Source organism: Lepisma saccharinum, chromosome 18 (assembly GCF_977018435.1).
Source record: "Lepisma saccharinum chromosome 18, izLepSacc3.1, whole genome shotgun sequence".
NCBI lineage: Eukaryota > Metazoa > Arthropoda > Insecta > Zygentoma > Lepismatidae > Lepisma > Lepisma saccharinum.
Window position 1 is genome coordinate 33,807,603 of NC_139246.1, and position 26,489 is coordinate 33,834,091.

General features: G+C 40.4%; 1 protein-coding gene across 8 annotated transcripts in view; it reads right to left on the reverse strand.

Moving 5' to 3' along the window:
• Positions 1–549: 549 nt before the first annotated feature.
• LOC146002501 (chymotrypsin-C-like) overlaps positions 550–26,489 on the reverse strand; it is a 167,107-nt gene continuing 141,167 nt past the window's right edge. For 6 of the 8 annotated variants that reach the window (XM_083140388.1, XM_083140386.1, XM_083140384.1 and 3 more), the window contains 6 exons: positions 23,178–23,330; positions 19,906–20,067; positions 16,798–16,916; positions 12,419–12,583; positions 10,154–10,307; positions 550–983 (listed from right to left, as the gene is read on the reverse strand). In XM_083140388.1, the coding sequence (XP_082996514.1) occupies positions 781–983; positions 10,154–10,307; positions 12,419–12,583; positions 16,798–16,916; positions 19,906–20,067; positions 23,178–23,330 (956 nt within the window). In that variant the 3' untranslated portion in view covers positions 550–780. The remainder of the gene's footprint in view (positions 984–10,153; positions 10,308–12,418; positions 12,584–16,797; positions 16,917–19,905; positions 20,068–23,177; positions 23,331–26,489) is intronic. The other 2 variants (XM_083140389.1, XM_083140390.1) reach the window with 2 other exon arrangements.

A 26,489-nucleotide genomic window follows, 5' to 3' on the forward strand; every position in this document is an offset into this window, starting at 1 on the left:
CCCTACCAAAGTACCGCTCTAGGCCCGGGCCTATGAGGTCTATTGGGAAATCCGAGCCTGATCCGGTGACCATGGCTTCAGTTTCCCAGAGATAGAAATCTAACGGTGTTAAATTGGGATATTAGGGTGGTTATTTGACACTTCTTACATTGCTCAAAATATAAATTGCTCACCTCTGACACTTTGGGGGTACACAAATGCCTACCACCTGGTGGCATGTGATGGAACTAAAAAACAACAGAATGCCTATACACGCTCACACACACACACACTCAATATTGATGTTGTAGCTTCAAATACAAAACGTCCAGTCAAGTTATCATTAATAGTTTCTCTGTTATTAACATTCAAAGAGTGTAAACACTACTCTGGGACACACTATGTATACAGAAATAGATGTGGAACGCAACGGTTAGTACCCAGAGTGAAAATTGTTTGGGGGGTAGGGACTTTAAAAACCTTTTCATGCTCCCCAAAATAGGCTGGAGAGTTCAATGATGAATGAACTAATCCATTTCTGGTAATGGTTAGGCAGGAGGGTTTACCGATCTCTAGGGGAGGGGGAGTGTTGAGGGAGAAAAGATTGCCGGCCTCTGTGATGGATAGGTCAGCATAACGTGCTAGGAAACCATTAACAGGAAAAGGGAACAATACATATAAAAATACGCAAGTCACGATCACCAGAAACAACTGACTTAGCTGAACACTGCACAGATAAAGCGTAAATTCTGAGCTTTGTAAAGTTCGATTTCATTGCTTACAGGTCACGTTGGTGATTGTTCAGGTACCAGTGTGATGTTTTATCCACGGCAGGAACTTGGCAACATCTGTGAAGACCACATACTTCTCTGGAACACACATCTCGTTCTGAGAGTACCCGATGCTGACGATCCCTCTGATGTACCACGACAGGCTCCTCTGGCGTTCGTTGTAGTTCATGAGGAAGAACCCGCCCCCGCTGTCTCCGTTACACACACTCGTTCCTGCAACAATGGGAACGTTAATATTAGTTTTCCATTACTTATAACGAAGGGCGTTTCCACCAGCCTCCTCCCTCTTTGCCCACTCAAATGGACCATATTAGTAGTGACGTCACAGTTGTTACGACCTTACTTATTTTGTAACTTTGCAATTCCATGTTAAAAGAAAAAATGATATAGTGTTACCTCGAGTTCTTGTTAATGTCTTTGATACTACATGTTGTGACGCAAATATGAACGTGCCAATCAAGGCGTTGTTGAACTAATGTATTAACCTTTCTGTAGCAATCTAATAAAGTCAGCTCGCTTAAGACAACGGGCATTTATTATGATGTAAATATAGATTTCCCCACCTAGTGGTTGCAGGACCTTGTAGTTGGTGGTGGGGCTTGCGTGCTCTGATGATTCACTAGGCTATACCGGCGGTAGCGTAGCTACTGGCAGGGTCTCCCATGCCGGGCAGGCTAGTGAAGAGGAGCCAGACTAAGAAGCAACCTATCGGTCAACGGCTCCAAAGGCGGAAGAAGATGGACGATCATCTCAACGGCGGAGGAGGCGGATGAACCAAGAGGAGTAACACCTCTTTAAAAAACCATGGTTCAGCTGGCTCCGGCTGATAGTACCATGTAAGGGCCCCTTGCCAGGGTTACGGCGAAGTCCTCAACGGCAGATGCGGCAGAGAAGGAATCCTTCGGTATGGCGCAAACGGCGGAAGAGGCAACCCATTCTCTTGGGAGTAATGAAGAGAAAACCACTGCCTTGTGGTGAAGAGGGATCTTCAAAGGTTAAGGGAGAAAACCCCTACAGAAAATCGTCCTGCTTGGAGGTCTAGGTAGCAGCCCTACCACCAAGATCGGGTGCTGTGGGTTAATAACCCGCACACCTTAAACTCCACTATTAAAGAAACATCCACGAAGAATAGCCGGACTGACTCTAAGATGACGACTTTTGGCATGAAAGGGAAAACGAGAATTGGGTGTTGGAATGTGAGAACTTTAAGAGAGAGTGGTAGACTTCAGCAAGCAGTAGCCCAAATGCAGGCCTACAGGTTGGACATATTGGGGATCAGTGAGACAAGATGGAAAGGATTTGGAGAGATGAGAACTAAAGATGGATTTACATTCCTATATTCAGGAAGAGAAGAGGAGGAACAACATCGGGATGGTGTAGGTATTCTCTTGAGTAAGATAGCAAAGAAAAGTTTATTGGAATGGAACCCTGTTTCTGAAAGAATTATAACTGCGACGTTCAAAGCAAAGGTGAGAAACATTAAAATAGTACAATGCTATGCCCCAACAGAAGTTTCAGACATAACAGAAAAAATGGAATTTTATTCAAAATTGCACCAAGTACTAGTACATAATAAGAAAGACATATGCATCTTGATGGGAGATATAAATGCAAAAATTGGATCAGATAATGAAGGAATAGAGCATATTATGGGTAGACATGGACTGGGGGAAATGAATGAAAATGGCCAGTTATTTGTTGATCTTTGTGCAGAAAATGACCTGATCATAGGTGGAACTGTTTTTCCCCACAAAGATATCCATAAAGTGACATGGGTATCACCTGATCATGTGACAGAAAATCAAATTGATCATGTTTGTATTACCCGTGTGGCCGCGGTGGCTCAGTCGGTAACGCGTCTGACTACCATGCTCAAGGTCCCGGGTTCGATCCCCGGCCGGTTCAAATCCGGGAACTTTTCTAACGGTGGAAGCGGCCCCGGCGCCCACCCAGCGTCGAATAACATGGGTACCTGGGGGAAACCCTGGGGGGTAAAGGTGGTCAGGGGCGTGATGCTGATCACATCACCCCCACTCACGACCGGATCAAGAAAGTGTGGGGCGTTACCCCCACACCCCCTATACGCCTTCATGGCGTGGTGCTATGCACAGGGGAACACTTTACCTTTACCTTTTTTGTATTACCCGTAAATGGAGAAGATCCCTTCTAGATGTAAGAAATAAAAGAGGAGCCGATATTGGTAGTGATCACCACTTGGTAATTGCAGTCTTTAAACTTCGTATAATGGCAGCATGTAAAAAGTTTTCAAAAATGGGAAAGAAATTTGATTTGAAAAAGTTAAATGATAAAGATACAAGAAATAGATTTGTATTGGAACTTAGGAACAGGTTTGAAGGTTTACAAATGGAGCAAGATGAAGATATAGAAGAAAGAGAAGAGGATACAATAGAGAGAAAGGGGAAGAAGACCAAGACAAATTTGATAGAAATAAGTGAAAACATTTTAGGATATAGGGAAAGTAATCAGAAAGACTGGATGTCAACGAACACATGGGATAAAATTAAAGCTAGAAAATTGAAGAAGGAAGAATTAAACACTGCAAAAACAAGAACCCAAAAGAGTTCGCTACAAAGACAATATAAAGATCTTGATAGAAAAGTGAAGAAGAGTGCTCGAAATGATAAACACAATTGGATAGAACAGCAAGCAAGAGTAGCAGAGAAAGCAGCAAGTAAGGGTGACTTAAAACAACTTTATCAAACAACACGCTGGAAGGCTGTTAACGGATAAACAAGAACAAATGAAGAGATGGAAAGAACACTTTGAAGAGGCATTAAATAGGTATTAAATATGAGTATCAGAGAAAATGACAGAGCGAGAGAAATAGAGAGTGAGGCTGAAGAAAATGAAGAGCGTATAGAGATGAGAATTTCAGACCTTCCTCCTTCAATTCAGGAAATCAAACTAGCACTTAAGCAACAAAAGAATGGGAAAGCAGCTGGAATAGACCAAATTCCACCAGAGATTTTGAAGGTAAATGTGAACTTGATGGCAGAAATATTATATGAAGTGTTGGCGGCAGCTTGGGAAAAAGAGAAAATGCCAGAAGATTGGAAAAGGGGTCTTATAATAAAAATTCCAAAAAAAGGCGATATGACAAATTGTAATAACTGGAGAGGAATCACGCTGTTATCGGTCCCAAGTAAAATACTAACTAGGGTTATATTAAATCGCATTCAAGATAAAGTAGAAGCCAAGATTAGGAGAGAGCAAGCAGGATTTCGTTCTAGTAGATCCTGCACAGATCAAATTTGTACATTAAGGATTATCATTGAGCAATGCATAGAATGGAATACTAGATTGTATACCATCTTTGTAGATTTTGAGAAAGCCTTTGATTCTATAACAAGAGAAAAAATGTGGCAAATATTACAGAAGTTTGGAATACCACTTAAGATAATAAGGATAATTCAGGAGTCATATCGACAATATAGGAGTCAAGTTATTCATGAAGGAGATGTTACAGAACCCTTTGAAACAGAATCTGGAGTGAGGCAGGGATGTATTCTGTCGCCTCTTATTTTTCTTCTCGTAATAGATACAGTAATGAGGGAAACCGTAAAGGGAAAAAGAAGACGAATGCAATGGGGCCTTATGGATAGATTAGAAGATTTAGATTTTGCCGATGATGTGTGTCTGTTGTCAGAATCTTATAGAGATGCAAAAACTAAATTGGAAGATCTGGTTGTAGAAGCTAAAAAATTCGGACTGACATTAAATAAATCAAAGACTAAAACAATGCGAATAAATGCAAGAATTCAAGATTATATTCAATTAGAAAATGAAATTTTAGAAGATGTAGACAATTTTACCTACTTAGGAAGTGTAGTTGCAACAAATGGAGGAGCAGAACATGATGTAAAACAACGCATCAAGAAAGCAAATGGGGCCTTTGTACAACTCTACCCAATATGGAAAAGTAGGATTATAACTACAGAAACAAAGTTAAAGATTTTTAGAAGCAATGTTAAAGCAGTATTGCTGTATGGAGCAGAATCCTGGAAAGTCACAACTGAAATCACAAATAGATTACAAGTTTTCATTAACAGATGTCTCAGGAGAATATTAAATGTACATTGGCCAGAAGTAATCACAAATCAAGAACTTTGGATACGAGCATCAGAAGACCAGATTAAAAACCAAATTATAAGAAGAAAATGGAACTGGATAGGACACACACTAAGGAAAGCAGACAACACAATTGAAAAGCAAGCACTTTACTGGAACCCTCAAGGTGCTAGAAAAAGGGGAAGACCCAAAAGCTCATGGAGACGTACTGTTGAAGAAGAAGGAAAACAACAGGGAAAAAGTTGGAAAGAAATGAAGAAGATCGCATGCAACAGAGTGAGATGGAGACACTTCGTGGATGCCCTATGTTCCAATAGAAACGGAAGGAATTAAGTCAAGTTAAGTCAAATATAGATTTGCCAATCAAAGATTATCAATGTTTGATGAACTAACCTAATTGTAATTAAATAATGGCGGAACATTTAAATTTGTATAATTTCAAAATGTAAGATTTTATCAACGTTAAGGAAATAATTGTTAACTCAAATGAATATGTAAACTTTCTTTGTAAATTATTAATTGCCAAACTATGTATTTTTCAAATATCCTTGTGTTGTAATTTGGAATATTGTAAGTAATAAGAAATTACCTAAAGACAGGTGTTCGAGGCTGGAACTTTGGGTATAAATACGAAGTAGTTTGGTCCGTAAGGAGGTCTATTCTGGTGTCAGTCTAGGAAGAAGTGAATAGGTGCAAGCCGCTCTTCTGTAAAACCTAGACTGGCCAAATAGGAACGGTCTAATCTAGGAAGAAGTGAATAGGTGTATGCCGCTCTTCTGTAAAACCTAGGTTAGCCGAATGGGATATAAGTTCCAATTTAGGAAGAAGTGAATAGGTGTTAGCCGCTCTTCTGTAAAAGCCTAAATTGGCCATCTCGGGTGATAACTCCAAGTCTAGGAAGAAGTGAATAGGTGTATGCCGCTCTTCTGTAAAACCTAGGTTTGGGCCACCCTAGTTTGACCTTTCCAGTTAGTTTGAAATTATCTATTAACAATTGATCTCCAAGTTCCAGTTACGAGTTACCTAACCACTGGCTGTAAGTACTCAAGCAGTAAATAAACATTTCATTAAAACTTCACGACTTTGGTTGGATTTGTTCTGCACCTACCCTGAAGATAGGTTTCAGTATAGACCCTCAGAGCCTCAATGCTCCCGGCTATAGGAGTAAAGGGTGAGGAAAGTTACTAGGAACGTAACACAGTAGACGACTGAGCACGATTTGAGTCCAAACAAATGTGACACGTGGTTTCCTCCTATTTAAAAGCATTGAGTTTTCCATCGGAAAGGGTAGTTTTAAGTATTAATTATAAAACAAAATTGTGATGTGCATCTTACATCCATGTGAAGATGAGATTTCGGAGAATACGTCGAAGTATTATAAATACCTTACAGAGCATAACGTAAAGAATAACTGGAGTGAGGGAATCATGCATTTTAAAAAATAAAATCGAGCTTTCTGTTTCCGAATACAGAAGAAGCCCAACCGAGCCAGACCGAGCTCACCTTCAGTGATGCTGCCGATATGAATTCTGGGAGTTCAGCACGTTCACGTGGCTGTTGCGCTCGTGCCTATTGGCTGCCGTTTCGGATCGGAAGCCGGTAGAAGCATTCGCTTTACTCGATTTTGTAATTTTTTTCATTCTCTGTGAGGCATGTGTAAGTGTAATATATCAGCGTATTCTCCGAAATCTCATCTTTACATGGATGTACGATACACACCACACTTTTGTTTCATAACTGCTGTCACAAGCTACCCATCCAGATGGAACATTCAATGGTTTTGAATAGGCTAAAACTACGTGACTACTTTGTATGGACTCAATCTTGCAGGTTGACGTCACACTAATATGGTCCATAACTTTCGTGCAGGGGCGGTGCCACGGGTGAGCACGTGGAAGTTCCGACCCACCCAAAATTAGACAGGCTCACCTTTTAAAAGTTGATAGACAAATGTCATGATATGAATACATTTTAATTTGAAGATGTGCCCCACCCCAATTATTGACAGCCATACACGTACACCAGAAACTAAGGCGCCTCCACAGCCATGGAACATTATCTAACTAGAAAGGATTAGAGTAATGAAAGAAACAAAAGAAAGAAGAAGTAGGAAGGACCACAGGCGTGCGCACGGGATGGCAGGGGGCGCAGCAGATGCTTGTGTAGTGAACGTTTTAATTTAAGAAGAGTCCTGAACATTGTTAAGATTCGACTTTCCCATTAATAATAATAACCCATGGCGCGACAGCCCTCGAAGGGTCTTGGCCTATCTCCTTTCCACAATCCTACCTAGAGGTGTGGAGATCTTCAACCGGTAATGGGATGACGTGGGGTCAGCACGTCGAACCCTCTGCCGTTATAGGGGATTTAAAAGACAGGGCTACGCTACTCACTCGTAGCTCCCCAATTTCCTCACGATGGTGGGTTCCCACAGGTCCTAGGACACAGGCCGATAACCCAGAGACTGAACCCCGACTTTCCCATTACTTGGAGTAAAGATGAGTTGCTTTTTTTACATCAGAGCTGTGACATGTAAAATTACATGTTTTTGGGTGACGAATCGTGTCAAGATCATATTTTGTAAGCATCAATACAGATTTTATAAAACACTGAGCAGGAATGTAGTTTATCTTTCCCCGATTGAACTTTCAAGAATTCATCTCTTCCACCCAAATCAGAGGATGTGCGCGCCTATGGGAAGGAATGTAAGAAAACCAAAGAACGAGATAGAATAAAGGAATTGTGAAGAAAGATGGCAGAAAAAAAATACAGATGCTAGAATATGAGAAAGCAGAGAAGGGGTGTCAGAATATACAGGTAGAAAGAAAGAATAAAATAGTAAAGAAACAATAGGTACAGTAAAGGGAAATGGAAATGAAAGAGAGCGATAGAAAGGACGGAACCCTTGGCCCTATGTACCCCCTGGAGAAAGTGAAGTATTTTGCATGGTTTATGAAGGTGTTGTTGTTTATGAACGTTTTCAGTTGATTTTAGCTCTCGGAAATGTGTTATTGTGAAGTAAAGTACGTCTGTTACCTTAGCATGTTACTTTACTGTGAAGCAGAACAGCCTGAAGGCTTTACGCAAGTGAATATAGCACCCAAAACGACTTTCCAGAACAGCAGCTATAATTTTAAGTAGTTAGATTAGGATAGTTAGGTTTGGTACTGATAGCTATTTTCGGCGTGTTCTTTCGCTACTGTACAAATAAGCAGTTTTTACTAAGAACAACAAGTGGCGAAAGTACTCCGAAATTGAAGGTTTTTAACTTACGTGCAGTGATGTGCGCCTACGCGTAAACAACAATAGTCTACATTCTACACGTAGACTATTATATACACGTAGATGACGTAATCTATGTAAACAACATGGCGAAAGGTGATAACTTAGCAAAGGGCGCCGTTGAATTAAAAGAAAATTATACTGGGTATCAGTTGCTGATGTGTGAAGAGAACTTTTCATACTCTTTCTTCCAAATTCGAACAATTTCTCACCTAGGAAGAAACCTAATATAAGAAATATTCTAGTGTTTTATGGGAAAAAGGCCACTGTTGCGTCACGACTGCCATCTGTTTTTTTTTGTTTTTTTGCATACTATTTATGTTCTTCCATAGTTGATAATAGAAGAGAAGAGAAATTTTGTTGTATTAAATATGATTCTTTTCATTTCGTTACGAACCAATAGTATAGTTGCAAATGTCACTTTCCCTTCATGAAACCCTTGAAAATTAATTTTAAGGCACTTTAGATTGTCTACGTAGTCTATGTAATCTACGCGTAGATACGTGGACAACGATTGTAAACGTAAACTTATATATAGTCTACGGCACATCACTGCCTACGTGTGTATTCTTTGGGTTCAAATATATCCGTTATATGTGCCTTCCTACCGCTGGAACCAGTTTTACATTACGTAAAACATCGAAATGTGTCGATTAAAAAAATCGACGTAATTCTCGAGGGGGTGCAGTGGGTAAACGGCCCCGAAAGGACAAGAGAGCGATGAAAAGTATGCAAAGAGAGAGAGAGAGACATGGAAAGAAAGAATAAATAAAGGAAAAATAAAGAGAAAGAAAGACTAAATATGCAAGAAGAGAAAGCAACGCCAAGGTCAATAACCCGTTCTCCCAAATCATGTCACAATCGCTATAAATTATTTAATGAAGACAGCATATTATTATCCTATTAATAAAAAAGTCCCGTCTTTCAGTCTCATTGAACACATCACTTATCCCTGATTATTCCTTGTCTTCATCATACGGATTAAACATGGTGCACCTAAGCCTGTTCAACGAAAGAACAAACATCAAATTTCTATTTTTGTCTTCTCCGTGGAAAGCCAGGGACTGTCACATGAACCGCTGAACCAATCGGATTGGTCATGTTACCGTGGTGAGGGTAAATTCTCCTGGTATGCTGCGTTGCCAAATTTTTCGTTTCGAGTGGTTTTCGAAACAGGTGGCACCCGCAACAAGGTCAAGCACGGCGAAGCCTAATGGTTGCCGCAGCGTAGAAAGCGAATGGGTCTCCGATTCCCTGCCTCTCCCTGGAATGCGAACTAGGAGTGCATATCGACAGCAAAAGGTGTCGTGTACGACTGGACAAAAATCAAGCGTGTAGCAACATAGCTTTTCCACCCTTGAAACTCCCACAACTGGAGGCGAAAAGTCCGTGTTTCCTGAAGTTTATTCTTTAGCAGCTCGGGCTTCAGTAGCAAAAGTGAATTGAAACTAGCTAAAGTAAATGTAATACTAAATAAATGCATATCCTGATTCCCTCCTCATCTCACATATTGCAGCATGGTGCCAATGTATAATATAATCAAAGAGTCCCGGGTTCGATACCCAGTACAGGCATGTAGTGGTTCGGATTCCACTTTAAACTGTAGGCCCAGTCCCGATTAGCCTTAATGTGCATAAAGTGGATTTAAAACATCAACTGAAACAATCAATGAACCAATATGTAATACACGTTGAATTTTCCATTATTTTAAGGAAATAATTTTCCCCATTTTTTTTCGGGCGGTCTGCTTCATTACTCCACTATGTGGGCATCCCTGGAAAGCAATATAAAGGGAAAATAAATTATGAAAGAAATGGAGAGAGAGAGAGATAAAGAGGGAGTGAGAAAGATTAGGAGAGAAAGAAAAGAGCCCAGCTGAAAACAGCTCTGTCGCGCACCCTTGAGTCCATCTAGATGAAGTTCTTTGTCGCCCTTCACATTTCTTCCAGTTTGTTCCTGTAATTTTCAAAGCTCATACAACCGAAAATAATTCTCCGAAAGAGAGAACTCACCATTTCTGAATCCCGCGCAGAAGGTCTGAGTGGACGTGAACTCAAAGTAGAAGACATCGCTTCTCAGGCAGGTCTCCTGGGACACGATGGGCATCTTCGCCATCTTGAGCTCTCCTCCTATGTGGCCGTTCTCGTCTTTCCCCCATCCGGTCACCTGAAAGAGGGCAAACCGTAAAAACTTTAAACCACACTGGCACACCACAAATTACACAGCAATTAAAGCATTATGACAGTATTACATGTATTATTATGTATTATTAGTTAGACTACACTGAAAAAATTAAGGTTAGAAACTCACTTCCTCTTTGGGGTGAGTTTGGCTTGTCACAAATAGGCGTCCCAAAAAGTGAGTTTACTCATCTCGTGTTGAGTGAGTTTCGCTTGTCAGAAATTGGCGTCCTAATAAGTGAGTTTACTCATCTCGTGTTAGGTGAGTTTGGCTTCTCACAAATAGGCGTCCCAAAAAGTGAGTTTACTCATCTCGTGTTGGGTGAGTTTGGCTTGTAACAAATAGGCGTCCGTCCCAAAAAGTAAGTTTACTCATCTGGTGTTGGATGAGATTGGCTTGTCACAAATAGGCGTCCCAAAAAGTGAGTTTACTCATCTCGTGTTGGGTGAGTTTGGCTTGTCACAAATAGGCGTCCCAAAAAGTGAGTTTACTCATCTCGTGTTGGGTGAGTTTCGCTTGTCAGAAATTGGCGTCCTAATAAGTGAGTTTACTCATCTCGTGTTAGGTGAATTTGGCTTGTCACAAATAGGCGTCCCAAAAAGTGAGTTTAATCATCTCGTGTTGGGTGAGTTTGGCTTGTCACAAATAGGCGTCCCAAAAAGTGAGTTTAATCATCTCGTGTTGGGTGAGTTTGGCTTGTCACAAATAGGCGCCCCAAAAAGTGAGTTTACTCATCTCGTGTTAGGTGAGTTTGGCTTCTCACAAATAGGCGTCCCAAAAAGTGAGTTTAATCATCTCGTGTTAGGTGAGTTTGGCTTCTCACAAATAGGCGCCCCAAAAAGTGAGTTTAATCATCTCGTGTTGGGTGAGTTTGGCTTGTCACAAATAGGCGTCCGTCCCAAAAAGTGTTTACTCATCTCATATTGGGGTGATTTGATTTGATTTGAATTTAAAATTTTGGGTGCGTCAGCACTAAGGCTATTTTGCACCGTCACATTATACGGGGACCAGCACCTTATCGTTACTCATAACAACTCTAACGTTGCATAAATAAAATCATAAAATATTCTGACTTTCGTTAAAAGGTGAAGATGTAAAGGAGCACTCAGAACAAATAAGGACAAAACACAGGACAACACAAACAAAATTATACTGGTCATGGGACCAGTCGCGAGAGCCTCGTTAGTCTGCAGTCCAGGGTGTACTACGTGGAAGTGAGGTTGACTATTGGGTGCACTACGTGGAAGGAGCACCCCTTACACCCCATGTTGGGGTGAGTTTGGCTTGTCACAAATAGGCGCCCCAAAATTGAGTTTACTCATCTCATGTTGGGTGAGTTTGGCTTGTCACAAATAGGCTTTCGCAAAAGGTGAGTTTACCTCACCCTACCCTAAGGTGTGTTTTCCTTCATTTGAAGATAGAAGTGTGATTGTTTCCTTACCTCATCCCTAAGGGGTGTTTTTCCTGTCTTTGGAAATACAGACGTGAGAAAACATTACCCCACCATTGAAGATAAAAGGGGTGAATCCTTATGAATACAGTAAAACCTCGTTAATCCGGACTAATGTGGGGGATAAGTTGACCGGATTAACTTAAATAACCTAAAAGAACAGTAGAAAGTGCATTAAAACTCCGTTTATAGCAACAAAACACGTTTATTATCGTGTATTTAAAGGGCATAGGCCTAAATACACTATACAGTACAGTAAAATGTAAAACAATGCTGTGCATACAATGCAGTACGTACATACGTGATACCCATATTCTGCTTTATTTCATGCCTTTTGCCTGTCCGGATTAAGCAAAGTCTGGCTTATCGGGGTCTGGATTAAGGAGGTTTTACTGTATAGCCTTCATTAAGGTTTCTTCTTAAGAAGGAATTGTTTTAAGTTTAATTGATAACTTAGGTAGCTTTTACATTTTTGTATAGTTTAGGTTCAGTATATAATTAATGAAAACATATAACGAGTACGTCAACACTGAAGATATTTGCCCCCTTCACCTGACAAGGAAGGTGGCACAAATGTTGTCCTTTATGCTTTCTGACTTTAAAAGTAGGGTATTTATTATTTCATAGATAATCAATACATACTCACCACTCCCACTTTATCTACCAGCGACTGCAACGTAGGTGACTTATCCCAAAGACACGCTGCCCTCACATGCCGCGAGTACTCCACCCCTTCAGAAAGGACCAGGATTGAAATGTCTGAATCGTGCTTGTTTTTCCCATAGTCGGAGTGAAGTATGATGTTCTGTACCTGAAAATAGATGAAAAGATCTATATCTAACAGCAACATAGAGTCAACTTCGTGTATAATGAACCACTTCAGATTCAGATAATTAGTTCATTATATCCGAAGTTCACTAAACCCGAAATGATTTCCCTTAACCTTAAGTGAGGTTAATAGCGAGAGAGGAAATAAAGACCTAAGGCAGAAACAATACAATGTGCCTCGATGGGTGTCAACAACGTCAGTCGTGAAGTAGAAGCTCTAGGGGTAGCATTCTCTCCCGTTGCCAAGCGTATGTATGTTTTTTGTCAGTTGTTTGTATTGCCTTGTTTGTACAGCGTTGTACAACTTTTATCCAGCAACGGCGCTGATCGATCCTCTCTCTCACCCGTTTTACAGTACGTTTGGCAACATGCTGTGTATCCGATGCTCATTTGTTTCGTCCCGCCAGGAACTTCGGGTGCCTTGTGACACGAAAATGCCCGATGTCAGTCGAAGAGAATTCAACTGATCGCTGATTCGTTGTTTCCCAACCGCCAGTTGGAATTGCGAGCGGTATAGCACCTTGAAGAAGTCTATTATCTGTGACTACTATTCTAATGAACACTTTTCTGCGTCCTCCTCTAGGACCTTTGATTATTGTACATACGATTTTATATTGTCCACAAACTTTAAAGACCTTAGAACAGTCTTGTCACCCTCCAACAACCATTTCACTGTCGGAACACTTTCTTCACTCTTGTCATCGTCATCCTCAACCCCTTTTCCTTACGTCCTGGAACCGTATTTGACAGCCTCTACGGGGGCCCTAAAAACCTCCCACGCACTCTGCTTTCTCATATTCCATTTACGTCATTCTGCGTTACACAATTTATCCACACGGCCCTACCAACTTTTAACATCACCAACATACTCCTAACACCATCAACATTTTAACGAAGACTAAATTCATGATATTTTTGGCTCGAAATTTACATTTACGCTCCCTGATTACAAACTTACAAGTAGAATGTAGTGGTAACATCGTCGCCTTGTAATCAAGGGGTCCCGGGTTCGATACCTTGTGGAGGCACATGCCACAGTGGTTTGGATCTCACTTTAAACTGTAGGTCCAGTCCCGTGCGCTTGAAAAACAAAATCTCAAACCCACCAGATGGAAAATTCTGGATATGCCCCTGCTGCGTACGATATAAAAAACGGCAGGAAACTAGTTTCATTGTTTTAAAAAAGGTGTGTTTGAAGAACTGTTCTGTACTTATAATGCTAGCAAACATAACGTTTTTGGGCATAATAGTAACCCATGGCTCGACAGCCCTCGAAAGGGCCTGGGCCTATCTCCCGGCTACCAGTCTCCCTCCCACAATGCTACCTAGAGGTGTGGAGTTCTTCAACCGGTAATGGGGTGACGTGTGGTTAGCACATCGAACCCTCAGCCGTTGTAGGAGATTTCCGAGACCGGGTTACGCTACTCACTCTTAGCTCCCCAAATTCCTCACGATGGTGGGTTGCCACTGGCCCTATACACAGGCCGAAAATTCCCGGAGACTGAACCCGGGATCGAACCCATGCCGCACGGCCACGAAGGAGGACGGGCATTTCATTTTAGATTCACTAAAACACAAGTCAAGGGTTCACTATTAATGACATTTGTAATGTATTTGGGTCGGGCCTGGTACAAGGGTCGTTCAATAAATAAGTTTCCCTGTTCCATAAAATTGGTTAAAAAAATAATTGAGTAACACTATGCATATGGTCACCTTCACGGAACGATAGGTATTTTCCCCGCAGACGTGAAGGCGCATGCGCAGAGGGAACATCGTGAAACACCGGCCTCGCACCATTCGAGAGGAGGGTAGCATGGCAGGTGCACGTGTATTGGACAGCTGGTGTCAGGAAGAAGTGTGTGCCGTGATTCGGTACGAATGGGCAAATGGCTTGACATCCACAGGAAGCTGGTTGCTGTGTACGGTGGCACTGTAATGTCTGTGCAGATGGTCAGAAGGCGGTGCAATATGTTCACCGAAGGCAGAGTAGGGATATTTGATGAAGCTCGACCCGGTCGTCCCTCAACTGTCTCCACTGATGAGAACATCGCGAAAGTGGATGAACTGATCCGGAGGTACAGAAGAATCAAGGTTCCTGACGTGGCCAGCTGATGCGGTAGTCGAGCCCGCAGTAAGACGAGTGTTGCAAGGCCTGATCCCGGACTATTTTTTGCACAGAACTTCGATAAGCCGGAGCAGCGTTGAGACAAATGCCTCAATGTGCAAGGCGATTATGTTGAAAAGTAGTACAGGTATGTACTTAACTAGGCACGTAGAGTTTGCATGTATATATTACCAAATAAAAATGCAACCTTGGTGACAATGAAGTTCGACCAGAAAGGAATACGTGATTAAATGCACAGAGGCATATGCGGTGGAATGGGTGACCCGCAGAAGTGACGCATGTGTGTAAGAGGAGGCGTGTGAGAAGGCAAGAATCGTGATCCCAGCATGTTGCAGCCAAGGTCACGTAAAGAACGAAAACGGGGAACTATACGCGTGACATTGAACTTCGACCAGGCACCAGACCCATACGGCAAATTCCAGATAGTGGCGCATTCGACGGAAGCATGACGTCACGGACACGATAAGGGTGTCCGCCGTATATAAGCGCGTGCTGTGCACCGAGGAACCGCAGTGCATCATCACCATGGCCAGGGGCAAACCTATTGACAACACCGTGAGGAGAAGAGTGGTGGAGTTGCAACGGGATGGACTCAGTGAACGGGAAATAGGGCGCCAACTGAACTTACCTAAGTCAACCGTCCACTGCATCATCAAACACCACCAAAATACGGGTACTACAGAGCCAGGTAAGGATCCCGGTCGAAAACGCCTGCTGAGCGTGTGTGACCTACGGATATTTGGGCGCTATATCCAGACCAACAATCATGTTTCTGTGGCCGAATTACGACTGTGGACTCGAGAACGCTTTCACATTGAAGTGTCAACCAGAACCATTCGCCGTTACCTACAGCGATGCGGTTACCGAGTGTACAAGTCGAAACGTAAACCCTTCCTTTCCATGTTGAACAAAGGCAATCGACTACGGTGGGCACGAATGTTCCGGGGATGGACATTTCGGCAGTGGAACAGGGTTTTGTGGACGGACGAATCCATTTTCAATGTTGTGTACGGGAAAATACGGAAAACAGTCATTTGTCGGAAGGAGGAACAGAATGAAGCAAAATGTTATGCACATCGGGTACAGAAACCTGCGTCAGTGATGGTATGGGGATGCATGACGGCATCTGGGGTTGGCCCACTACACGTCTGTGAGGGCATTGTGAATGCACACGCCTATACACGCATACTGGAGCGGCATCTTCCCACAGTGCGAAGGCACCTGTTCCACAGGCGGCGTCCCATCTTTCAACACGACAATGCCAGGCCTCATACAGCGCGGCTGACAAGAGAATGGTTGACTCGCCATCACGTGCGAACTCTGCCATGGCCACCATCGAGTCCCGACCTCTCGCCCATTGAGAATGTGTGGCGTGTTCTTAAGCGACGTGTGCAACAGAGGGGACCCACGACAGTGGCTGCTCTTATCGCCTGCCTGCAGGAGGAATGGCACCGCATCGATGTGGAATACCTTGAACGACTCGTCCGCAGCATGCCCCGACGCATTGCCACAGATATTCGCCGACGGGACGGCGTCACACCATGGTAAACAGGATCCCCTCTAACAGTGGTCGAACTTCAATGTCACGTGTAGATTTACGAAAATGTTTTATTTTGTGTGGACACCATACATTGCTGCGTTGCAGCGGAAATTTATGTTTTCCTTTGTTCCATGTAGCCTGCTGAATAAAATATGTTCAGCATATGCATGTGTTCTCCTTCTTTCACAACGCACTCCTATATTTGTGACTGGTCGAACTTCATTGTCACTAAGGTTGTATTACAACATAGGGAAACTTATTTTTTGAACTACCCTCGTACTTTAAGTTCACTATAGGCAAATGTTCACTACAACTAAATTAACTATACTCTAACCCCGGAATCTGTGGAGCAGTCTTGTGAAAAAGCAGAAATCGAGACATGTCAGGACGAGACCAAGAACGAGAAGGTTGTTTATAAATCAAGACAAGAGAGAGAACGAGAAAGTCACTTAGAACTCGAGGCTCTATCAAGTCTCGTCTCGTATCGATACCACCTCTATCACTATATATAAAGTAATTGTTGTCATCTGACCTCACGTGCAACAATGCCTGGTTCCGTCCATGCGTGTAAGTTGTGCTTCCCGAAATACAGGACGAACGCTTTGGGAGACATAGCTTTCGAGGCATTCTTGTTGAAGACGCAATGGGCAGCTGAAAGAGAAAATAAGATCTATTAATACAGTACATAATAATAATACTCCCGGCTATATTTAACAAAATATATTTATATAATTTTAAGTTTAGTGGTCTTGAACCCAAGATACGCCATTTCGAAAATTGCAACTGATTCGGTGTGCTTTTTATTTCTAAATTGTAAAATATTTAATTGGCTCTTTTTTATTTCACGGAAACCATATTAGTGGCGCTAGTGATATTCATACACAGGGACATGACAGAAATCTTGCATTTTAGGAATTACTGGAGTTGATTCTCGTTACATTCTCTAACAGCACTCAATTTCTAACTCTATCGTTGATTAACGAAAAACTTATGAGAATGACAACTAAAGGTATAATTGAGATCATTCAAACAAAAAAAGAAAGATTGAAATCGGTTGAGAAATAGCCGAGAAACAAGCGATTTAAAAATATGAATTCCGTCATTTGAATCCAATATGGCGGCTGATCAAAAATCGAGTCATGTGACCAATGTTTTTCTGCGTACTAGCACCACCTATTAAATGTCTGTGAAGTCAAACTGATGGGACATTTTTCAGTGCACACGAAACTGAAGCTGGCTCCATGACTAATAGCTGCTACACTGAAGGAGTAGAACTTTATACAGTGCTATTTTCGGTCGAGTTGCCCACGGAACGACGGCTAGCTCGGCGGGAAGTAAGATCGCATCTGCCGGCATTTACACCCACAGCTGTAGGCTGACTTGCCACTGGACGCGTCAGTGCTTCATTATCCAAATAGCTGGTGTCTAGTTTGCACGTGTTTGTGAAGTCTTAAGGTGTTAACAAGTGTTTTATATTATTTTCTTTTAGTTTACGTATTACTGGTGCTTTTCTGCAGTCTAATAATACCACGCTATCCGCACAATTTAAAACAAGGAATTTTTATGTACGACTCTTACGTCATTACGAATTCTTGTAGGGAAGTTAAAATACGTTTTGCAGTAGAATTCCCAGATGTTCCTGTTTCACACAGAGACAGTGTTCGGATACTTGTGAACTAATTTAGGTAATCAAAATACGTTCTTGATAAGAAGCAAAGGGTAAAAAGTTGTGTGCTTAATGAGGAGGAACGTGGAAATACGATCAAAAATCCCTTCTGCGACTTGCACAAGAAACAGACATTTTCATGACGTCTGCGTGGCGAGTTACCAAGCTTTCAAACCTGAAACCATACATTAGAAGAATTGAAAGAAAATATCAGGAGAGAAATTGAAGCAATTTTGAAAGAGGAACTGACACGTGTTAGTGATAATTTCCTTAAAATATGCCGTGGATGAAGGAGGACATCATTTCCAACACCTCGTGTAACAAGGTTCGTGCTCATTTTAATTGTATGCAATTGTACGAGCTTCTTTCATTACATACAGGGTGTTTCCGGGCTGATGATTCAAACTTTCAGGGATGATGGAGAAGGCCACATGTATCAATTTGAGGTAAGGAACCCTGGTCCGGAAACGCGAAAATTATAAGCAAAAATCGCTGCATGAAGATGTAATACTCTTATTACCTGCACAAGTTTCACAAGCTGTTCCGTGGCCAGCTCGGTCACCTGATCTGACCAATTTTCTTTCTTCTTGTGGGGTCATGTGAAAAGTATTGTGTACAAGGCACCTGTCGAGACTGAAGAGGATCTGGGAAGAATGCTCGCTGCCTGTGACATTGCAGCGAAGTTGGATGACGCCACTTTGAACAACTGTTGTGAATGTAGCAGCTGTTGTTGCAGTTACGCGGATATTGCATCCTGTTTGCCGGCAGATGCACTGTTACTTTCCGCCGTGCTAACCACCGTTCCGGTTAGATTTATTCATAGATAAAATAACATCAGGACTAACGTATAGGAAAGGGACTATTTTTCAGAAGAATGGAGGTCGGGAAAGGGTGCGGTAAGGGAGGGCCACAGGGCAGCCTGCAAAATAAATATCATCCTAAAATTATATATTTCACAGGCATAGGGGAAGGTGGGGGAATGGCGCTCAGCGGGCAATGGCGCTCACCCCTCTGTAGTCGTTACGGAGGGTGTTATTGAAGAGTAACCCGTGCTGATATCTAGAACCCAGTACTACGAGGCACCAAACAAAAGGCGGCACATGTGGAGTTGACTTTTAAGAAGCAGGGTGCGAAAAACAAATTCGTCATATTTTGTTATAAAATTGGGAAGGAAAAAGTGCAAGGTAAGTAGACGGAACGTTTAAGCTAGAGTTTTACAGATATAATAATAGTATCTCCTGTTTATTTCTTAATTATTATAAATTAAACATTTGAGGTTCTTCATGAGACGAGAAACAAAGAACATAACATGGCTCCTATCGGGTAATGACGCTCACGCTGTTTGTGATGGGAACTTGAAGGGTGCAAAGACGTTTCTCATAATAAGCGTCCCATGTGTGCATTTTTGTTCAAAATTGTGCTCAATTTAATTTGTATCTGCATATTAATAAATATAAGTACTTAAAGATATAGTTTCTGTATAGTACAAAAATTGTATTGATTTACTGTTAGGATGATTACTGAGTGCCATTACCCTACTAATAGGGCAATTGCGCTCACACGCACATTGTTACTTTTTGACGTTTACAGAGATAACAATTAACGACAGGGAGCAAAGTAATACGCAGAGATGTACTACAAACATTGCTTTTTCAGGCCCACATTTTCTTTTGTTTCACTGCGTACAGTTTTTGAGATTTTTAAAATCTCCCTTAGGTGGTCGCAATTCCCCCACTTTCCCCTAGTAATTTACGAAAATGATAACTTCAAACTGAAGCCGTGATTTTTGTGGGAGCAACACAATTATGTGGGAAAATATGCCTCGTTTACCTCCCACTTAGAAAAATACCCTCCCTAGAAAATCTGAAATGGACGTCCATGCTTAGAACTAATGGTTTTGTTCACGTTAACTTCATTTCTACAGTAATAGTTAGTTGGTGGAAGCTAAAGAGGCATGTTTGAACATGTTCTTACCTGTCAGGACATGCTTCTTGCTGATAAGCGTCGCCCCGCAGTGGAACAGAAGACCAGCTTCTAGTTTCAAGAACATGGCTACGTGCCAAGGCCATTGTCCATGGTTGGTCGTTTGACCTTTTAGAACCAGTAGATTAGGGTATATCGCTGACACTCCGCAATCTGACAAGAAATTACGATTAGAGTAATATTAATATTTTTAGTTGACAACACTGTTCACTGTTATTCTGTTCTATATTAGTTTTTATTAGCACTAGAATAGAAAGGATATACTTTGTTAGCGTCCATATTCCGTTGCTATACAATTGTTGTTTTGTTTAGAGTTGTCGTCCTATTAACGGGTATATTGCAATAGAGTTCGTCTGGGTTAAAGTCGAATCACACGAAACTAGATATCCTACTGGAATGCCTTGCTAGAAATGATGCCAGACTGAATGAGGCGACTAGACTCTGTTCTACTTTTTTTTCTGCTCGATGCTGCGGTAACAACCAATGAGAGCGAACGTTTGATCATGTAAAGATAACCGTAAGCTTGATAAGGAAAAGCGGTTTTGTCTGTGGTTTTTGAATATTGATTGTGCGATTTTTTTATTCGTTGTTCGATTAAAACAAGTAGCAAAATAGAGGCTCATTTGCGTTTATTCATATTTAAGAATTTATCCATAACGGTGAAATTTTTACACGACAGATTTGATTACCCGAAAATGCAAATCCTTATTATTACCAGTGTATTAAATGTTTTGCAGATTTAATTGAACAACGATATTTTCCATTTTCATGAACGAATCTTCATGAGTCTCATGAATCATATCGTAGTTCATTAAAATGCATGCTGAGTTCATCTGGATTAGCATTTCTTCTTTCTATTCCACACTTTTCTTCCCTTTTAAATCTTTGATTTTGGCATTATCACTAGCTATTCTTAGACAACGTTCGTCTTCGAGTCGATCGTCCATCTTTTCAGCTTGTCTGCTCTGCGCAATGCTCTGCTGAACAAAAGTCTGCTAACAAGTACAGTAATGAGTATCGTATGAGGCGAAAACTGGCAGATGAGAAGATACCACACTAGTCCAAGTCCAAGCAGCAGATCCAACAGGAACTCTAGCATCTTGTGATCCAGCCTTTAGTCGGACAATGCGCATGCGCTACTTGGACGAGTCCAGTTTCAAAATAGGGGTGAAGGCTTTACGGGGAAGCAAGTTCCGTGAAAATCGTATTTGTTCCACTTTGACAGGGTCTGTTACAGGTGTCACAACCACCACAAATCATAAACAAGCAATAAAATATACAACTGAACACATGCAAGCAAAAAACTGATCCAGGTCGAACATTAGCTCTACTTTTACGTTCGAAAGTAATATGTTAGAACCAGTGATGTGTCGTAGACTATAAGTTTACGTCTACATGCTTTGTCTAAACGTAATCTACGCGTAAATTACATTGGGTTGTAGTTTACATAGACTACGTAGACAATCCAAAGCGCATTAAAATTAATTTTCAAGGATTTCATGAAAGGAAAGTGACATTTTCAACTATATTGGTTCCTAACGAACTGAAAAGAATTCTATTTACAACAAAATTTCTCTTCTCTTCTATCAACTATAGAAGAAGATAAATAGTATGCAAAGAAAAAGAAAACAACAGATGGCAGTCGTGAGGCAAAATTAGTCTTTCCCCATAAAACACTAGAATATTTCCTATGTTAGTTTTTTTTCGTACGTGAGAAATTGTTTGAATTTGGAAGGGAGCGTATGAAAAGTTCTGTTCACACATCAGTAACTGATACGCAGTATAATTTTGTTTCACTTCCACGGCGCGCTTTGCAAAGTTATCACCTTGTGTCATGTTGTTTACATAGATTACGTCATCTACGTGTATAAAATAGTCTACGTGTAGAATGTAGACTATCGTTGTTTACACGTAAACGCACATCATTGGTTAGAACACAATAACTTCACCATTTGAAGAACATGTGCATTCTTAATTCTTTGTATTATTGATTTAGATATTATGGGCATATCAGCACATGCGCTACTTTTGTTCCTCACACAATACTAAACTAATTTAACTAAAACAAAATTATAGTCCCTGTAATGTCTACTTTCTCACTCAATTCTAAAACTAATTCATTCATTCATTACTTAACAAAAACGAAACCTATACTCTTTCCCAGGATAAAATCTCCTTACCTTTTAAAAGCTGAGGCTGTAAAAGGGATTTCAGCACACGAAAGGACAAATGCAATTCTTTGAAATAGGAATGAAAACCTATAAAAAACAATCTATATTTGACGTGTGCTTTTGTGTGATAAACAATGCTACCAGGTTGGTAGCTTATCTTCATGAATACTGAAAGTTTAAAAATGTTGAAGTTAATAAAGTTGCTACTTTTCAAATGCTTCTATTCTTTAAGAAAACATATGCATTGTGGGAAGTTTGGAGCATAAGTAATTAGGTTAGGGTAAACGTATATTGATTCATCATTGGAAGTATGAAAAAGAATTAGGCATAAAGTACATGTTAATAATGTTTAAAAGCTATCAGCTACTTTAATATGATGGTTCATTCAAAATCATTGCAATTGTTAGCAATGTTAATACAATCTTCTATGTATATATATAAAAATTGATGTATATATATGTATGTATGTTTGTTCCGTCAAAACTCTCGACCGTCTGGAGCAATTTCAACCAAACTTGGTACACATATCACTTACAATCTGGAAAGAAATATTGTGGGGGTAAGACACTCCTGGCAGCCCTAGGGGTGGAGGTGGAAAGGTGGTGACATATAAAAATAATCGAAAACGACCGATTTTAGTGTGGAATCCATAGTTTTCGGTGTCGCTAAGATCAATTAACACTACCAATGTCGTTCAACTTCGTCACCTATCGGCATGGAGGAGGGAGTGAGAGGGCGTGAAAAATAAAATGTAAAAAATGACCTACATTAATGTCGAATTCATAGTTTTCGGAGTCGCTAAGCTAATTGGTGACATTCACTATTGCAATTTTCATGTGTGTACCAAGTTTGGTTGAAATTGCTCCAGGCGTTCGAGACGTTTCATTACTTTATAATTTGTATACTGTACTTATACTTTCCAATACCTATAAATAAAATTAGTTACATTTTACACTACAGTTAGAATTCATTATTTTCCTGTCTAATAGAAGATTGGGATAAATAAATACCCGGGCGGCGCCGGGTAATCAGCTAATATAATATAATAATATAATATAATTGCATAATAATAGGCATATTGTTGTCACTCACCATCATTACCTCTATTGTTATTCCCTGTTTGCAAGACAGCCGGTGGCTCCGTGGAGGTGATCCTAGGCCTTGTCGTCTTTTCTATTAATTTTGTTGTTATTATTTCCGGAAATATTTGAGGTGATGGATTTGGTGTTGTAACCACAGGATAAACTATAACAAGAAATCAATTTATGAGTAACACATGTAATAATTATAACAGGGATCAGAGGTACCCACTTATGTGGATACCGTGGGGCTCGAGCCTAAACGCACGGCCATGAAATTAAGCGGATGGCAGAATTTTGCGCTGTTGCAACGTCGGAGCAAAACCACGTGTCTTCAGAAGTTTAAGAGAATGAAAGATCTCGTTTTAGAGTTCGTCCTTGTAATCCATGTGATGCAAACCGACAGTATTTGCCCGAAAGGTCAGGGATGACACAGAATTGTCCCGGAGAGAGGTCAGAGGCGCAACCACGAATTTTTGTCTGGGTGGGGGCGGGGGCAAGTACCAGAATAAACGTACCAATAATATTACAAATAATAATAATAATTTTAATAATGATAATGCTAATAATAATAATGTTAATAATAATAACGTTATTATTATAACATTATTATTATTGTTAAGATTGATTTGCTTTATTTTACATCGCTTTTGTGTCACTTGTGGCTAATATGCGAAGATGGGGATGAGTGACGATATGATGAATGGACACTCACAAACATCCATGCCCAAGCCAGGGTTCGAACCTTGGACCAATATTAGTACTATTATTATTAGTAGTAGTAGTATTAGTAGTTGTAGTGGTAGTATCAAATATGTTATTACCCTTGTAAATTATGCAAAAAGGAGATTAGAAATTGGTGATTAAGCATTTGTAGTCGAAGAAAATATTTGAATTATTTTTTTAAACACGTTCAATTTGACATTAATAATGGAAAACATTGTCGCCTTGTGATCCAGGAGTTCCGGTTTGGATACCCGGTTGAGGCACAAGGCACAGTGGTTCGGATCCCACTTTAAACTGTAGGACCAGTCCCGATTAGAATTTCTAGGTGTAAAGTGGACTTAAAACCACAAATCAATAAAAAAAACTTATTTTCATTTAGATCGTTCGGCGCCCTGGGCCGACTCGCGCCCCCTAGCTACGGTTCTGAACTTGATAAGACTAAGAAAAGGAAGCATTCCGAGCGAAGCGAGCAAGAAAATGTTACGAAAAGTATTTTTATTTGCATAAAATTTGAAGTTGTGGGCGGTAATTGCCCCCTGCAAGTACACTTGGCCGTCAATGTTTGCCACCCCTTCTCCCCCTAGAACTCATTTCGGTCCCCTCCTTGTGGTTGCGCCACTGAGAGAGGTCGGTCTGACGCTCGAACTAGGCAACACAGCACTTGCGACGGGAAACAGCGATATTTGTCCCGCTCTCGCTTTGTTTATCCCATATGTGGCATCAGCGCAATTCTGCCCAGGAGCCTATTTTCATGGACGCGCGTTTAATAATATAATTTGAACATTATTATTATTATTACTATTATTATTATTGTCGTAATATAGATTGTTTACTAAAACCCACAAGCTCCATGCAGTCGACGCGGTGGCTCAATACGTGAAGCTGTGGACTCTCATTCTCGCTACCAAAGTTCCGAGTAGCCGGCCTCCGTGGTGGAGTGGTTAGCACAGCGCGACATGACGCCAGGGGTCCCGAGTTCCAATGCCGTTCTGGGCATGGGTGTTGCTTGTGAGGGTTCCTTTAACAATTTCATATCATCACTCATCCTCATCTTCGCGATTAGCCAAATATGGCAGAAATGTGAAGTAAAATAAACCAAATCAAGCAATCAATCAAAGTTTCCGGGTTAGAGTCCCACCCGCTTAATTACAAACAATTAAGTGCTAGAGGAATAAAATGATATAGTGCGTTCTTAATCGCTAATCTCACCGGAAGTATTCAGGTTTCGAGTTCATCGTGTATTGTTTCTTTGCAGGAAATGGATGGAAAAGTAGAATCCTAACTATCTAATATATAAAAATGCATGTACAGTATGTGTGTGTGTTTGTTCCGGCATAACTCTCGAACACTTGGAGCGATTTCAACCAAACTTGCAAAGCGTATCATTTGCAATCTCGAAAGAAGTACTGTTAAAAATGACCAAGATTAGTGTCGAATCCATAGTTTTTGGAGTCGCTAAGCTAATTGGTGACATGCACGATGACCAAACTTGGTACACATATAACTTACACTCTGGAAAGAAATACTGTGGGGTAAGACACCCCTGGCATCCCTAGGGTCGGAGGTGGGAAGGGGGTGACGTAAAAATAATCGAAAACGACCGATATTAGTGTGGAATCCATAGTTTTCGGGGTCGCTAAGATGAATAGTGACACTTCCAATGCCGTTCAATTTATTTATTCTTGCTCTTGGAGGTGGAACTAAAAATGTTGCTCATAATTAAGTTTTGACTTAAATTTATATTATAGTGAATTTGTAAAAGATATTACTTTATAATTTGTATACTTTACTTATACTTTTAAATACCTGTAAATAAAATTAGTTACATTTTACGCTATAGTTAGAATTCATTAAACACCCGGGCAACGTCGGGTAATTAGCTAGTTTAATAATAAAATTTGTAATCAAATTATCGCAATTATGTGAAGAAATATATTTTTGTATGGAAAAACTTTAGAAAATCTTGCTATTGTATAATTATAAATCCAATAAAGGATATCTTGATGTATCTGTATAATCAATCATGGACTTTACATAGTAAATATATAATAGGAGCTTAATTGGGACGGTTGATTTCAAATAATGTAATGCTTTCTTATTTGAAATTGAAGATTTTTTCTTTTTTTTAAATTTAATATTTTAATCTTTTCAATGGGGTTTTATAACGCAGGAAATATAACAAAATACATGTTGAGCAAATCCAACGTGCGGAAATTAGTAAAAATTAAGGAATAAATACCACAAATAATGCTGAATAACGATGAATATTTTGAAATATTGAAAGAGTATTTTGGATTCATTTTAGAGCAACTTTTAAACGTCCCATCCACTTTAAACCGTAGGTCTAGTTTCCATTAGTCTAACTGAGCTTAAAGTGAAGTTAAGACAAAGTTGAAATATTTGTCGAGTAGGTTTTCATTGAATTATACCTGGTCTTCTCCAGATGGTAAAACTCATAATCAGATAGATCATATTCTCATTGATAAGAGAAGGCATACTAGTATAATTGACGTTCGTACACATAGAGGTGCTGACTGTGCTAGTGACCATTATTTAGTAATTGCTAAATTAAGAGAAAGACTCTCAGTGATAAATCATA